The 17,108-nt window shown below is 40.0% G+C and overlaps 5 protein-coding genes across 5 annotated transcripts; 3 read left to right on the forward strand and 2 right to left on the reverse strand.

Annotated features, from left to right (window-relative positions):
• The first annotated feature begins 345 nt into the window (after window positions 1-345).
• Window positions 346-14,915, forward strand: LOC117554576 (histone H3-like). The gene is made up of 3 exons (XM_034229005.1): window positions 346-665; window positions 8,930-8,962; window positions 14,178-14,915. Exons 1-3 carry the CDS (start codon window positions 368-370, stop codon window positions 14,651-14,653), a joined length of 807 nt encoding a protein of 268 aa, XP_034084896.1. The 5' UTR covers window positions 346-367; the 3' UTR covers window positions 14,654-14,915.
• On the forward strand, window positions 4,803-5,947 carry LOC117554577 (histone H1-like). The gene is made up of 2 exons (XM_034229006.1): window positions 4,803-5,353; window positions 5,386-5,947. Exons 1-2 carry the CDS (start codon window positions 4,844-4,846, stop codon window positions 5,470-5,472), a joined length of 597 nt encoding a protein of 198 aa, XP_034084897.1. The 5' UTR covers window positions 4,803-4,843; the 3' UTR covers window positions 5,473-5,947.
• On the reverse strand, window positions 8,116-8,989 carry LOC117554568 (histone H2A-like). Its single transcript, XM_034228996.1, has one exon. The coding sequence runs from the start codon at window positions 8,980-8,982 to the stop codon at window positions 8,599-8,601; it is 384 nt and encodes a 127-aa protein (XP_034084887.1). The 5' UTR covers window positions 8,983-8,989; the 3' UTR covers window positions 8,116-8,598.
• LOC117554564 (histone H1-like) lies at window positions 12,475-13,232 on the forward strand. Its single transcript, XM_034228992.1, has one exon. It carries the CDS (start codon window positions 12,505-12,507, stop codon window positions 13,093-13,095), a length of 591 nt encoding a protein of 196 aa, XP_034084883.1. The 5' UTR covers window positions 12,475-12,504; the 3' UTR covers window positions 13,096-13,232.
• Window positions 14,916-15,855: 940 nt separating the features above from the next.
• On the reverse strand, window positions 15,856-16,611 carry LOC117554555 (histone H2A). Its single transcript, XM_034228983.1, has one exon. It carries the CDS (start codon window positions 16,580-16,582, stop codon window positions 16,199-16,201), a length of 384 nt encoding a protein of 127 aa, XP_034084874.1. The 5' UTR covers window positions 16,583-16,611; the 3' UTR covers window positions 15,856-16,198.
• Between the last annotated feature and the right edge of the window lie 497 nt (window positions 16,612-17,108).

The following is a 17,108-nucleotide window of genomic DNA, read 5'->3' on the forward strand; positions in this document are numbered from 1 at the left end:
TTTTACTGTCTCTACTTTAAGTATATGATCTCAAAAGTATTTTTGTAATACTTTAAATCTTAATGATAATTACAGAGAGGGGTGCTGAATGATCTAATTTGAATTATACATGTAATTAAGCATATGAGGGTTTATTAAATATTAACGGACGTTTAATAATCAAATCCATATATATAAGAATTATATAAATATTATTTAAAGAAATACCTTTTTCCCCCTGAATGTTGTGGAGGCTGCAGCGTTGGCCCCGCCTAGCAGCTTTCCCGCTCTCCGTCTTCTCTTAGGTCCGCAGTGAATATTTAAATACTGCCGGTCAAACTGCTTCTATCCATTCGTTCTGAACGACCCGACCCAACAAGACTTGAAAATGAGTGGAAGAGGAAAAGGAGGAAAGGGACTCGGCAAAGGAGGCGCCAAACGTCACCGTAAAGTTCTCCGTGATAACATCCAGGGAATCACCAAGCCCGCCATCCGCCGTCTGGCTCGCCGCGGCGGAGTGAAGCGTATCTCCGGTCTGATCTACGAGGAGACCCGCGGGGTGCTGAAGGTCTTCCTGGAGAATGTGATCCGTGATGCCGTCACCTACACCGAGCACGCCAAGAGGAAGACCGTGACCGCCATGGATGTGGTGTATGCCCTCAAGAGGCAGGGCCGCACTCTGTACGGTTTCGGAGGTTAAATACTCACCATCTGACAACAAAAACACAAAGGTCCTTTTAAGGGCCACCCATATCCTCAAATTAGAGAGCTCCATTCCCCCATGATACCGCATTAGTGAGCACTAGAAGTTGGTGCAGGTGAGAGTATTATGTCTTCTCTGAAAAACATGTTCAGGATCAAAATGTAAATAAAACGACTTAAATAACATAACATCCCCTGCAAATTAACATTTGTACAAGGATATGAACTGTATGGAAATACTGCTACGACTGCGTTTTGTGGTCAAAACAATAACTGATATATTTGCAAAAGGGATATAACAATGCATACTATGTTTTAAAAAGTGTAGGAATAATATCAAAGCATTACTGGAATCTGCTGATTTGACTAAATTGTACTCGCACAGTAAATACAGGTATATCTATATATAATCAGTGTTGTGCTAGTTACTGAAAACCAGTTACTAGTTATTACTAGTATTACCATTACTAGTTACTTCATGTCAAAAGTAACTCAGTTACTTTACTAGTTACTTACACCCAAAAGTAATGCGTTACTGTTTTCGTTACTTGCTAAAAGGGCTCCCATTAATGCCCTTATAGCCTTCATTTCAGTACTGTTATTGCATTGGAGAATAATACAATCTGTTGATCAACTTGACATGCATTATATGCAATCTGGATTGCATCGATATTAGCTGGCTTTCCATTCTTTCTCCAGGTAGTTGGAAAAAGTTTTCCGTCCCATATGCCGTGTGCCGCCCGGACATGCTATCATGCTAACTAGCTCCCTGAAAGCGGGTGACTCCACTGTAGCAATAGCCTGCATGTGTTCTACAAACATACCGTGCAATGGCTTTATCGACTTTTCCCTGGCTAGCAGTCCTTTGGTTAAAATCCAGCCGCTGTTGCTTAGGTGGAGGTGGAGTGGCGTCGGCTGAGTCTCTGTGGTCTTAGCTACTAGCTTCGTCCCAGCATGTTGTTTTTGCAGATGTTTTAAGAGATTTGAATGACTGGTTTGGGCAGTAGATAGGATCTTTGACCCGCCAAGACACAACTTACATTTAACTAAAACGTTCTTTTCTTTGTGCTCGACAAAAGTGAAATAGTGAGAATATCTCCAGGTGGAGAAACTAGACTTGAGCTCCGCCGCCGCCATGATAGTCTTGTTAGTAAACAACACAAACACGCCCACAGCCCGTCTCCGCATGTGACACAGGAAGTATCAAAGTACATTTACTCAAGTACTGTACTTAAGTACAGTTCTCATCTCTGTTCGCCTGGCTGTTGACTATAGAAAAAAACTAACGCAGTAACGGAGTAACGCACCATGTAGTAACGGTAACTGAGTTACTGCATTTAAAAAGTAATGCGTTAGAGTACTAGTTACTGCCAAAAATAACGGCGTTACAGTAACGCGTTACTTGTAACACGTTAGTCCCAACACTGCATATAATACAAGTTTGCAACTCACATATCATATACATATTCCTATTACCGTATAGACCAGCAGTTCCCAACCTGTGGGCCGCGGCTCCCTAGTGGTCCGCGGAGGCATTGCAAATTTTTTATTTTATGTTGGACAGGCTTAAGACACAAACATGGGCATAACAATAACATATAGGACATGACATTCCCACCTCAGACAAAAACAGAAGACATGAAGATACAGTCAGTAGGATCACTTCAACATTTCACAAACAAAAATAGGTTGACAACCAAATGCCACCAAAAACACAACATGGCGAGCATATTTATTGTTCCTTTAATCCCACTCTTCGTTAGCGCTCATTATTTCCCATTTCATGGCGTGTTGAGCCACCTTTGATTTGTTTGTGGCAATAAGTTTTTCCAAAATAAATTGTATTTTTAATCTACTCTTCAAACACCTTAAATTAAGATTACTCCTTGATTGACTTAAAATATGTATTTTAGCCAGAAGAATAGTTGTATTTATTAACTGTGTGCGTCTTGTGTCTTCATCTAAAAGCCCAAATAAAATATTTAAGGGCCGCCAAAATAATTTACAAAGCATTATGATTTGTGTGGAAACATTTTCATTATTAAGATTTTTTTTATTTTAACCTCTTTTCTTTTCTCTTTCTTGATCCTCCTTAGCAACGGTCATTACAGTCCTTGACAGCGGTCTGTTATCGTGGATTTACAATGTGTCACATGTTCAGAACTTTGTTTAGCCTCCGTATTGTTTATGGTTGAATGTGTGCCGCAACATTTTTTTTATTCTTAAGTGGGCCCTGAGTTGAAAAAGGTTGGGAACCGCTGGTATAGACTATTCTGCACAGTTTATATCATATTCTCTTTCGATTATTTTCAATTGTATTGTATTCACTTGTACTATTTTATCTGTTTTATTAAGTCAAAAGTCAACGCAGCCGTCAACCAGGACATTTTAGAGCACTTCATGCTTCCTTTTTTTGAAAAGCTGAATGCTGATTTTATTTTCCAGCAGGACTTGGCACTGCCAACATTACTAAGCCCTGGTTGAATGACCATGGACATACTGTGCTTCATTGGTCAGCAAACTCGCCTGACCTAAACGCCATAGAGAATGTATGGGGTATTGTCAAGAGGAAGATAAGAGACACAAGACCCAATGACGCTGACAAGCTGAAGGGCGCTATTGAAACAACCGTGGCTTCCATCACACCTCAGCAGAGTCGAAGGCTGATCGCCTCCATGCCACGCAGTCATTTGTGCAAAAGGAGGCCCAACCAAGTACTGAGAGCAGAAACATGAACATACTTTTTATGAGCCTGACATTTCGGTATTATTATGACTTATTAATTAAGTAACATTATAATTTTCTGAGAAACTGAATGTTGGTTTTTCATTAGCTGTAAGCCGTTATCATCTTGTTAACATGTACCAGTAGATACATGTTCCAGTTGATGGTAAACAAAACACATTTGAACAATATGAGCTGAGATAGTTATTGTTCCACTTAAGAGTTCTTAAAGAAGTTGGTTATTTGATGCTGTTGCATTTCCTCATATAGAACTATATTTTTAATGTTATAATCATAAGAAACCTCATGTTGAAGAGCTAAACAAAATTAAGTACATTGTTCTAAATTAACATTAAAAAAACATAATGTAAAAATGTAATTAAAATAGGGAAATGAAAAAATTGATATTATGTATGCACACATTTCATACATCGTGTGTGTAACATAAGGGAAACAATGTCAAGTTTACATTTACAGATCAGTGCCTCTTAAAAGCCACTCTTGTCCTTTTTATATTTTAATTAGACCATTAAATCAGCATCAAGTTTTCTGATGAGTGTCAGTGAAACATTACATTACATGTCACTTGTTAGACGCTTTTATCCAATGCAACTTACATACTCAATACTGTGGACAATCCCCACAGGAGCAATTTGGGGTGAAGTGTCTCAGGGACACAACGACATGCTGACTGCAGTGGGACTCGAACTTGTTACCCCCTGAATAGAAGTCCAGCACACTAACCACTAAGCCACAGCCTCCCAAACAGTTTAACTAAGCTGTATTTGCCACGCTGTTTGATATAATTAAAAGCCTAACTTAGTATAATGAAATGAGTCCTCCTCACCTGGAGACATGTTCACAGCGAGCAACTTTAATGGGAAGCCTGGTTAAACCGCACCCTATGCCCCGGATCATCAGTGTGTTTGCTCCTACCAGAAAACTTCACTTTATTATAATATCATAAACAAAATACAGCTGTTTTTTACAGGGAGTCCCTGGACACACATGTGGGTCACTTGAAAACAGCTTTTATCAAAGATTTGGTGCATTTGAAATGTTTTCAGTAGAAGAATTAGAGGATAAGCAGCTGAACAGTGCTGGCCACAGCGGGGGAAATGTGACGATTGGAAGCTCCACAAACAAAATTCAGTGAGCATCAGAGCTATACATACTTTCAAAATGAAGCGAATCAAGTCTGCTATCAGTTCCATTAACAGTCAGCCTTCAGCACTTTTTCCACAATGACTTTGGAGGCTTTTATCAGTGAAGAGAAAACACAAGTGGCAAAGTTTTCAGACTGCAGAGTGGCGCCATGGGCTTAGTTGAGTCTCCACGGTTCTCATGGTGTGTTTAAGGGCAGCCCCTGCTCTGCTCTCTCCAGCAGTTCAGTCAGACTCGTGTTAGTGTGAGCAGGAACAGAACACTTGAGCAGAAAATGGCAGAAGTCCCTCCAGCCGCTGCACCGGCCAAAGCCGCCAAGAAGAAGGTTTCCAAGCCGAAGGCAGCTGGCCCCAAAGTCAGCGATCTCATCGTTGAAGCTGTGGCTGCATCCAAGGAGCGAAGCGGCGTGTCTCTGTCCGCCGTCAAGAAGGCTCTGGCTGCCGGAGGCTACGATGTGGAGAAGAACAATTCCCGCGTTAAGACCACCATCAAGAGCCTGGTCGTTAATGGGACTCTGGTCCAGATCAAGGGCATCGGAGCGTCCGGATCATTCAAGATGAGCAAGAAGGTTGCCGAGCCTAAGACCAAGAAGCCCGCAGCCAAGAAAGTCGCTCCTAAAGCCAAGAAGCCCGCAGCCAAGAAACCTGCAGCGGCCAAAAAGCCCGCGGCAGGAAAGAAGTCTCCCAAGAAGGTGAATAAACCCGCAGCAGCCATGAAAGCAGCCCCCAAGAGCCCTAAGAAGGCCACCAAGAGCCCGAAGAAGGTCGCTAAAAGCCCCAAGAAGGTCGTTAAAAGGCTGCAAAGAGCCCCATGAAGGTGGTGAAAAAGGCCCCTGCAGTCAAGAAATCCCTCGCAAAGGTCGCCAAACCCAAAGCGAAGAAGGCAGCACCCAAGAAGAAGTGAGCTGTCATCAGACTGATCTGACTAAGATCCACAAAAGGCTCTTTTAAGAGCCACCCATTTTGTCATAATGAGCATATTTCTTGTGTCAATAACTGCAGTCAGAATAAGATGAGAGACGAGATGCAAAACGTCTTATTATGAACACGTTTGCTAGTATGAACATGTTTGATCTCAGACATCGAGACAGTATGTGCAATTTGATAATAATGAATAACCTTAATATTCAAATGATGTCATGGTTATTATACTTAAGGGGCAATCCGATTAACAGAAACTACTGTTGAATATGTACAAAGTCCAGAAGTGTAGTTAGCGCTATAACCAGCCCACAGCACACACAGCCCATCACACACTACAGCCACCGTTCATCCACAGATTCATGCCATTATCTTCCAAACTGTTTCTTTTGCTTTATTTCTGTTTCCATACTTGAATATTATTATACCAGTGGCCAATCTTCAATTATTTAATTTAAATGTTGTGGATTGCTTTGTCTGCAAAAGCACCCTGCATATATCTCTGATCCTTCTTTATTATTTTTTTTAGAAAACTTTATTTTATATTATTTGGGCAGTACATGATATACAAAAGTTACATTAATAATACATATAACACACAATGAATACATATATAAATAACATAAAGAGAGCACGTTTATATTCCAATGAGACTCAGCTCGGTCACAGACTCAAAACGCCCCATGGCTGAGTCTGGGATTTGTCCAGGGTTTTTCTTCTCCTTAGTTCAGTAAGTATTTGTTTCACGATGGTGCCACTGTTTATGATCGTCTGATTTAGTATCATTTTGCACCTTGTTTTCCAGATTTTCATACATGTGATACAAATTACCAGCTGAAAAAGGTCCCTGTGTTTATTGTCCATCCCCTCATCCAGAATACAATACATGATTGAGATATAATTTACATTGAAGTCTAACCCGATGCCCCGTAGGAGCGACCACACCTCCTGAGCTCTGTAGCAGTCCATGAGGAGGTGCTGTAAAGTCTCGTCCTCCTCACAGTTAATCATGGGGCATGTTCTAGTTCTCACATAGCAGCTCCATGAGACCACAGCTCTGACCGCAAGTCTGTTGACTGATATCAGCCACCTCACGTCTCTCATGCTCTCCGATAACTGTTTACTTTTTACTGATTTTAAGACTTCGTTACCTTCATCAGGTGTTAGGTTTTTGTATGTTATAACACCTCCATATTTGAAATCGTTTTAAAAATCACTCTATTCGGTAGTCCGATCCAATCAATCTCTAAAAGCTGAACTTCAGTTGTGAAGTCACCATAAACTAACTTGTAATAGGGTCCATTTCTAGCTCTGCCTCTTCTTTTCTTCCATCCCATTCCTCCATCCTCAACCCAAGGTGCTTTCCTATCGATTGCAGCCGAGATGTTTTTTACAAAGGTAATCTTTAGTTTAATGCCCAGGTCTATGGCTCCCAGGCCTCCATATTCCCTACTCTTAAATAACAAATTACGTTTAGCAACCTCCCTTGTTGTACCCCACACCAAATTGACACACTGGTGGGGGGAAGATGTTTGCTAGAAAAATGATCTTGCTGAGTATGAATGATTTTATTAAGTTTATTCTTGATTTCTAATTTGTATTTTTATTCTCCCAGTGTTGAACTTGTTCTTTGACTTCACTTAGTTTGTTCTCCCAATTGAGTTCAGCACAGTTGTCGCTACAAATAGTTATTCCAAGTATTCTTTTCACTTGAATGTTAATGTCACATTTGGCATCGTCGGTGCCGATCCAAACACCTTCAGTGTTGCTGTGGTTTAATTTAGCTCCTGATGCCAATTCATACAGGTTTAGGTGGTTTGTTAGAACATCCATTTCCTGTTGGTTTTTATAATAACAGTGACATCGTCTGGATGGGCGATGGCAGTTATTTTGGGCGCATGGCCAACTGGTGTTCCTGATATGAACCTGTCATTGTTTATTATTTTAATAAATGGATTTATGGCTATAGCACGTACAGAGCTGCGCTTAGAGGCACCCCTGCTTAATTAACCCCTCTCTCAACATGAAATGCATTTGTCAACACACCGTTTACATTTACACAGACACAAGATTTAAAATACAGACACTTAATCATGTTTATGAAGGCTTCAGGAAATCCGTAGGTCTTCATCACCGACCATAAGTAATCCCTGGATAAATAGTCGAAGGCTTTTTTTTGATCAAGTCCAATAATAAAAAAAATGTTTTCTTCTTTTGGCTTATTTATGATTTCTCTTAAAATTGATAAGTTGTCCCATAAGGCGACCTTTTATAGCACATGTTTGCTCCTTATCTATTATTTTATCTAATATATCTGTTAATCTATTCATTATTATTTTTGCTAGTATCTTATAATCAGTATTCATTATAGTTAAATGTCTGTAATTATCTATATCAGTTTCATCGTTTATTTTATATAGTAGAGTCAAGACACCTTCATAAAATGAGTCCCCCATACAACCACTGCTGAGACCTTCATTAAACATAGAGGTCAGTAAGTTTAAAACATCATCAGATAACAGTTGATAAAACTCAGTGGGCAGGCCATCGGGACCGGGGCTCTTACCGACATTCAGCTCTTTCCCCGCCTTCTCACCGAGAAGGAAATCTAATTCTTGGATGTTGTACGGAGGGATTGTTCCCAACAGTTTGTTCACAGTCCGTTTCAATGTCTATTTTTTTTATTTGCTTCAGAACATAAATCTCTTATCACTTCTCGTTTCTGTTTTTCATTATACACAATACAACCTTCTTGATTTTTTATACATTTGATGAATTTACTTTGAATTTGCTTGGTTTTAATGGCTTGAGCCAAGTTTCCTCTGATCTAGTTCAGATGTTGTATGAATATTATATAATGATTCCTGATTTAATTGATCAATTTCAGTTTGTAAAATGCATCACCTAATAAATATGTACTACTTCACACAATCAAAGGCATGCAACAGTGTATTGTAGTTTTAAGTGGTAACTGTGCAGAGCAGACAATGTTGATGCAGTTGTACTGTCTAAAACTATCTTTGTTTGACACAAATAATTTGCTTTTCAAGAGATGTGGGTGGCTCTTAAAAGAGCCTTTGGGGTGTTGGGTGAAGCGGGTTCAGGGTGTTCACTTTTTGGCGGGCTTCTCGGTCTTCTTGGGCAGCAGCACAGCCTGGATGTTAGGCAGTACACCGCCCTGAGCAATGGTCACTCCTCCCAGCAGCTTGTTCAACTCCTCGTCGTTGCGGACGGCGAGCTGCAGGTGGCGGGGGATGATCCGGGACTTCTTGTTGTCCCGGGCGGCGTTTCCAGCCAGCTCCAGGATCTCAGCGGTCAGGTACTCCAGCACAGCGGCCAGGTACACCGGGGCTCCGGCACCGACACGATGAGCGTAGTTACCCTTCCTCAGATGCCTGTGGACACGGCCGACGGGGAACTGGAGCCCGGCACGGGATGAGCGAGTCTTGGCCTTCGCTCTGGCCTTTCCTCCGGTCTTGCCTCTTCCTGACATTTTCTGTTTAGAATAGCAGAAAACAATATTTCGTCACCGATAGGTGGTGGACTATATAGTGGCCGCTGATTGGTCAGGTTGAGTGGTACTACCATCGACCAATCAGAGAAGCGTTAGTCCATTCACTGTGTCAAGTACAATAGACCTCACATAATTAAATCATCGAATAACATATACTATAAAATAGATCTGATTATACACATATACTCAAACAATATAGTGTATTCTTAGAGAAATATTATAAAATGAAGTATACTTTAAAGGATCAAAGTGAAGCACACTATAAGATAGTTTGGCATGCTGAAGTGACAAAACAAATTAACAATGTGACCATTAAAGTATATGCAATATAATCCTTGGGGGTTTAATTATTAAACACACAAAATAAAGTAAAAATAATTAATTTATTATCAAAATCAGGAGCTAATCCGATCTCCTCAAGTGAATTAAGAGTCACAATTATATGTAGCATTAAATAAGTTTCGATCCACACATATTAAAATAAAATGAAATACTATGTACATTTATATGAGCAATGTTATATAGGCCTACAAAATATGTACATAGGGTTTATACACAATCAAGTATATGGGAAAATATGTATGTTGTGAGTGACTCTAGGAGGAGCCTTCTGTGAAGTAGATGTCTACTAATATAGCAACATAATAAAATGTGTTGTACATTTTTTTTTATAACGATTATGACAATATTAATGATATAGAATTCAATGTTACAATAATGTTAATAAATATCGTTTTGATTGAAGTCATCTTCTAATTAACTAACTTATACGATAATGATAAATAACCACAATGTCTTCTGGTTTTGCAAATAAATATGTAGCAGGTGTAACACATTTGAGGCAAAATAACTCAATTTTGAATGATACAACATCTACAAATAGAGAATATACTTAAAAAATATGAATCAGTTTTGATTTGAGTTTAATCTTGATCATCTGCATATAAAAATGTGTTTGCTAACTTAAATGTTAAATTACATTCTCTTTTGTTCAAACTGCTTATAGCCTAGTTCATGGTGACATTAAGGCCATAACGTGTTAGACAATCACAAGGAGAAAATGCTTATCTTCTAAAATATGCCACAAGCCAAACATATATATATTTGTAAAACACTGAACAAAAATATAAACGCAATACTTTTGATTTTGCCACCATTTCTCACGAGCTGAAATCAAACATCTAAAACCAAGTTCTCAGTGGGTCTCAAACGGTTTGGTCACCATTTATGTAAACACGTATTTCCATTTGAGGGGGTAGTGATTAGTAAAATATGCATGAATAAAAAATAAAAAAGTTAACTAGGTGAAAAAAGGTAAGATACACTTTTAAAACTTGTTGAGAGCTAAAACTAGTCTTTGCTGCTGCCTCAAAGAGGAGCAGGGGGAGAGGAGGGGGAGGAGGGAGAGGGGGCAGAGGGGGGAGAGGGGGGAGAGGGGGGAGAGGGGGGGGGGACAGGAGAGGCTGATTCAGGAGCACAGACACACTCACAACTATAAATTAACCAAAAATAAATAAATAAACAAGTTTCAGTGTCTTTTCATATTGGAAATGGGATGTTATTGGTTATGGCCATGATTTTATGATTATTGATATGTATACAGTTCTGTTTCATACAGGTGTTCCCATCGATCTAGTCTCTTTATTTCCCCTTCAAAATGCACCAGATTGATGCATTTAACTCCAAAATAAAAATAAAAACCTTACATGGACAGGTTCCTAAATACATTTAAAAAAAAATTTAAAAATAGTATCCCATGTCCATATGTTTATTTGTGGGTAGTAGATTTAAACTATAGGGCTATCACTATGGGCCCTGCCTGTTCGCTCTGCCATCGCGTGAAGGGTCTGCTAACAAGCGACCAACAGAAAGGTTCATGTTAATGTTGTTGCACGTTACAAAGGCACGTCACCTCAACCCCCACCCCCCAAGTATATTTCAGATCTGTGGGAAACACTGCATGTATTACATGTAGGGTGTCAGAAAACCAGTGAGTTTCTGGTGTGACCACCATTTGCCTCACGCAGTGCAACACATCTCCTTTGCATAGAGTTGATCAGCTCTTCAATGGCTGACACTGACAGCATGTTGATGTGCCACCTGTGAGGTGATTGAATATATTGGCAAGGAGTGCTCACTGACACAGATTTAGACACATTTATAAACAATATTTGAGATAAATATGCCTTTTGTGTTCATAGAAAAAGTCTGATTGAAAAAGATCTTTAATTATGCTCCAAATATCTGGAACATGCAGGTCCTCTTACTTCTTTTAAATCCAGACGGAATACTTTTATTTGTGCCGCTGCTTTCAATTGAACAATTAATATCTCACACTGCACTGAAACTTTTATGTATGTACCTGTTATTCATGTTTTATTATCTTTGCTTTTAAATTAGTTTTTTAAAATGCCATTTTATAATATGTTTCCGCTGCACTATTTCTTAATGCTCTTAATACTAAAAGCACATTTACAGTATTATTTGAATCCCATAAATACATGTGATTGGCAAGAGTGTTTAAACATTTGTCAGAGTTTTTAACTGTGAGCAAATTAGGTGATTAAATAATAATATTGTAGTATCATCGTGGTGGAAATCTAAAGATTAAAGCTTTGATTAACCACTTTTTCAGAACCAGCTCCAATTATAATACAAGATAAACATGAAAGCAAACAGTAATAAATGCCACCATATTAAATAGTAAATATAATATTGTGATTATACAAGTGTGAGGATTATTAAAGCGATAAACAATCAATGATGTAAGACAAAATATATATTTCAAAAACAATGCAACAGGCTTAGGTTTACTGCATGATACAAGTTAAAGGTCTTTTCAAAGTAAAGAATAAGTTGTATAAATAAACATGAATTGTATGAGCATTCACTTGAATGTGTGAGAAATACTTGTAAATAATCTTACATTTCGAGATTTCTAAAGCAGAAACAAACAAAACACACTGACTCTCCATCAGAGCAGGAGCACAGACCTAAGCCTCTTTTGAGTGTGTTTGCAGAGTTCAAATGAACCTCTGCTTCATACAGATTCAATAAAAACTATTACTGTGTTTGACCTTAAATCTATTAGAAAACATATACTCTCAACATATATCTAGTTTTAATAAGATTACAAGGTATTTTAAAGTATTTCGGAAGACATTTAGAGAGGAAAGTCACAGATTAGCGACTCACACGGTAGTAGTTTGGGAAGGTTCAGAGTCTTCCCAGTAATAATATACAAATATATTGAGGTTTATTTCAATTTTGCATGAAGAGAAACTCCTTTGCTATCGTTTAGGGTGAATTTTACACTATATTGTTTCCTCCAGGTGTGATTTTATGACATGTGTTCGTGAAGAGAAAACACAGAGTGGCACAGTGCTGCTCCTGTGAGACAGATTGAGTCTCTACGGTTCTCATGGTGTGTTTAAGTTCGGCTCTTTGCTGGGATTTCTCTCTCAGTCTCACCGAGTCCAGAGAATCCACTTTGAAAGCAACATGGCAGAATCCGCTCCCGCCGCACCGGCCAAGTCCCCGAAGAAGAGAGCCACCAAGCAGAAGAAGGCGGGCCCCAGCGCCGCTGATCTCGTGCTGAAAGCCGTCACCGCCTCCAAGGAGCGTAAAGGGACTTCCTATGTCGCCCTGAAGAAGGAGCTGGCCGTTAAAGGCATTGACAACGCCAACCAGGTGAAACGCGCCGTGAAGAAGTTGGTGGAGAATGGAGCCCTGGTGCAGGTCAAGGGAACCGGAGCCAGCGGCTCCTTCAAGGCCGCCGCGAAGCCCAAGAAGGTAGTGAAGAAGCCCGCCGCCAAAGCCAAGAAGCCGCCGGCAGCAGCAGCGAAGAAACCCGCCGCGAAGAAGCCAGCAGCCAAGAAGGCAGTAACACCCAAGAAGGTAGTGAAGAAGCCTGCTACTGCTGCCAAGAAAACCCCCGTGAAGAAGATCACAAAGAGCCCGAAGAAGAAGGTGGCGGCCAAGAAGGCAGCACCCAAGAAGGCAGCGACCCCCAAGAAAGCTGTGAAGAAGGTGGTTAAACCAGCTGCCAAGACAGCGAAGAAGGCACCAGCCAGGAAAGCATCGAGGAAGTAAACAGAACATCTACTTCATCTCCAAAAGGCTCTTTTAAGAGCCACCCACATACACCAAAAGAGCACTTCTCCTGTTTAATATTATAAATGTTGCATAAATACAACTCTAAAGAAAACGTTCTTCACATATTTGGTGTATTGAAGGAAACGACATACTGCTCCCATGTGTTATTGAACATGTTCCATGATCTCATACCGCATGGTATTTACCACAATGGCAAATATTCTTACCCATTTATCACAAGTTACATCTAACATAATAATCGCATATCTAAAGTACCCTACCTTGATAAAAGTTTGCTTTACTTTATACACACTTTATAGCATACAATATACTAAAGTGTTTTATAGAAAATATATTATTATTATACATTAGACATTTACATAGTTATAATACAAGCACTTTGAATTGAATTGTTTTTATACTGGCCAATCACTAGCTACAAAATATGGTCATTTTTAAATCTTATAAATGTGAGTATGGCCAGAAGAAAAGCAGGACCAATATCAATGTGTTATTGTAGGGATTCATTTCTTACAATTAATACATCATAAATGAAATATTATCTTTTTAATACAAATGTATTTTTATTAAATAAAGTCAATAGATAATGGATGTGTATATTTATAACAATCATTTAGTCAAGCAGAAAATAGTAAAGCCATAAACAGTATTTAAAGAATATAATTTATAAATGATGACTGATGTTATTCATAATTTAGTAATCGAGTGTTTAATCCTAATTATATAGTTTGTATTGAATGTAAAGAAAAAACATTGTTTATTTTTATGACTTAAATCATTTGACTCTTGTACTTTGAGTTTTAAATAAAGTTGTGGAGAAAAAAATGTTGTTTCTTCTAGGCGCGCTGCTGTATCACGTGATAACATTGGACCAATCAGTGTCGTTGCCGCCCCAGCTCACACTATATAATGGCGACAGAGACCAGTCGTTACCAGTCGTAACGATTAAGTTGTAACGATTAAGTTGTAATGATTAAGTTGTAATGATTAAGTTGTAATGACAACGACTGAGTCGTTGTCATTACAACTTTTCCAACACAGAAGTTGACTCGCTCTAGCCATGGCAAGAACCAAGCAGACCGCCCGAAAGTCCACCGGAGGCAAAGCCCCCAGGAAGCAGCTGGCCACCAAGGCTGCTCGTAAGAGCGCCCCGGCCACCGGCGGAGTGAAGAAGCCTCACCGTTACAGGCCCGGTACCGTGGCTCTGAGAGAGATCCGCCGCTACCAGAAATCCACCGAGCTGCTGATCCGCAAGCTGCCCTTCCAGCGCCTTGTGAGAGAAATCGCTCAGGACTTCAAGACCGACCTGCGCTTCCAGAGCTCCGCTGTCATGGCTCTGCAGGAGTCCAGCGAGGCTTACCTGGTCGGCCTGTTCGAGGACACCAACCTGTGCGCCATCCACGCCAAGAGGGTCACCATCATGCCCAAAGACATCCAGCTGGCCCGCCGCATCCGCGGAGAGAGAGCTTCGACCCGAAAAGCCAGCCCATTCAAACCCAAAGGCTCTTTTAAGAGCCACCTCACTCTTCACTGAAGTGCTCATTCCTCTATATTTTGACATTTGTTACCAACAAACACTGGCCAAGATTAGAACCATTAGTTTAGTAATAACAAAGTTACATGGTTGGGTATAATGACTCGTTCAGACATTGGTTAGATAGTCATTCTATGCACAATTTTTCATTTAGTATGGGACTTGTTTCCTTTACATCTCTAACACTTTGAATCGTGTCCGTTAATATCCAGCATTAAATCAACTTAATCTCAACATAATAAAATGTGCAATCATAAACACTAATACAATGTTCCCCTTGTCCACTATTGGTAAATCACGGTGTTACAGTGTAACTGGAGTCATGACAACTGGCGGCATCCTGCTATGCTTGTCACATGGATCCGGGGCGTGTCCATTGAGGAGCCATTGTGGACTTAGCAGGAAATAAACATGTCGATCACCTCGTTTGTCGTTTACATTCATATTTTGCTATATCTGCCTTCCTAACATCACTTTGATGCACATTCTCTACTCCTATGTGAGGTTGTGGGTGAGAGGTCGATATCGCGACCCTTACAGAGAGGTATCGGAAATTACAAAGTAGGTGACTGTGTGGATGCCTGTTCAAAACATTGAAAACTTGAATACATCATTTAAATTATATATTTGCCCGAAAGCAGCATCGAGATGACTGGATCATCTGTGACAAGCTGTGATCAGCTCCGATTCAATTGTGATATCAATTCTGTAGCTATTCTCCAGCGAGCAAGGCTTTGTATGAAATACCTGTATCCCTCTCATCACAACAAGACTCTACACTGTGCAGGAAAACAAATTACATACATGAAAATAACCTTGATGCATAGCTTGGAATGAATCAAACTATCTTCCATGGCTAATAATACTGATATGTCACAGTAACGTAAACCACAGAAAAGTAAGTCCAGAATATACTAACTAAATTAACTGAGCAGATCATAATAATATTTCTAATTGTGCATATGTCACTCCGGGTTTACTGTGAATGTTTATGACATCAGTGTCACAATGATATTCATCTAATTTGTTTCATAACAATTTGATCAAGAAATGTTTCCACAGCAGAAAGGAGCCAAAGACAAGTTTAACAAAGGACATTATGATTGTGTTTTACTTTGAGGCTGTCTGAAGGTGTGGACAGCTATCAAAGCTAATATACATCACATTAAGAAAGATGTAGAAATGAAAGTCGGACACAAATATATAAATTAAATGATTTATTCAAGTTTACAATGTTTTGAACAGGCATCCACTCAGTCACCTACTTTGTCATTTCCAATACCTCACCCACAACCTCACATAGGAGTAGAGAATGTTCATCAAAGTGATGTTAGGAAGGCAGATATAGCAAAAGATGAATGTAAACGACAAAACGAGTGAGTCACATTCCTGTGACAAGTTACTGTAACACCGGTAGCTAGGAAAGATGCACGACTCTACTACATGCACATACAATAGAAAAACACATAGGTAGGAAGCACTCTTTAAGGAGGTTTGTGTGGCTCTTAAAAGAGCCGTTGGTTTGTTCTTAATGAGTCGGGTAGTTTACTTCTTAGCGGCCTTCTCGGTCTTCTTGGGCAGCAGCACAGCCTGGATGTTGGGCAGCACACCGCCCTGAGCGATGGTCACTCCTCCCAGCAGCTTGTTGAGCTCCTCGTCGTTGCGGACAGCCAGCTGCAGGTGACGGGGGATGATACGGGTCTTCTTATTGTCGCGGGCAGCGTTTCCAGCCAGCTCCAGGATCTCAGCCGTCAGGTACTCCAGCACAGCCGCCAGGTAGACGGGGGCCCCGGCTCCGACACGATGAGCATAGTTACCCTTCCTCAGATGTCTGTGGACACGGCCGACAGGGAACTGGAGCCCGGCACGGGAGGAACGGGTCTTGGCCTTTGCTCTAGCTTTTCCGCCAGTTTTGCCTCGACCTGACATTCTGGATAGATTTTGATATTACGTTGAAGAAGAAATGTGTCACTGCCGGTCAAGACAAATTATATATACACCAAACTGATTGTTGATTGGCCGTCTTGAGCGTATCTATCATCGTCCAATCGGTGGAAAGCTTAGGGTGCGTATCCTTCATCATCCAATCGGTGGAAAGCTTAGGGTGCGTATCTCTCATCGTCCAATCGGTGGAAAGCTTAGGGTACGTTTCCTTATGTCACATAGCCTCCTCTTTACACTGTTACTTCAAAAATAAAAGTATGTAATGTCTTGTTGCTTAACTTGCTTTGTTTGTCTGCCCGTGGACTTTGTTGCGTGTAGAATATATGATATTCAATAAAGAAAAAAGAACAACATCAAAAGAAAAATCTGGAGATAAGACTTTATTTATCCCCAAGGAAATCGAGTGCCAGAGTTGCAAAATATGAAATATAATAATCATATATCTATAGCATCTCCTGTTGGCGGTACGAAGACACGAGGATAGGAGTCGAGAAGAAAATCTATAACATAA

This window comes from Gymnodraco acuticeps, unplaced genomic scaffold (genome assembly GCF_902827175.1).
Source record: "Gymnodraco acuticeps unplaced genomic scaffold, fGymAcu1.1, whole genome shotgun sequence".
Lineage (NCBI taxonomy): Eukaryota > Metazoa > Chordata > Actinopteri > Perciformes > Bathydraconidae > Gymnodraco > Gymnodraco acuticeps.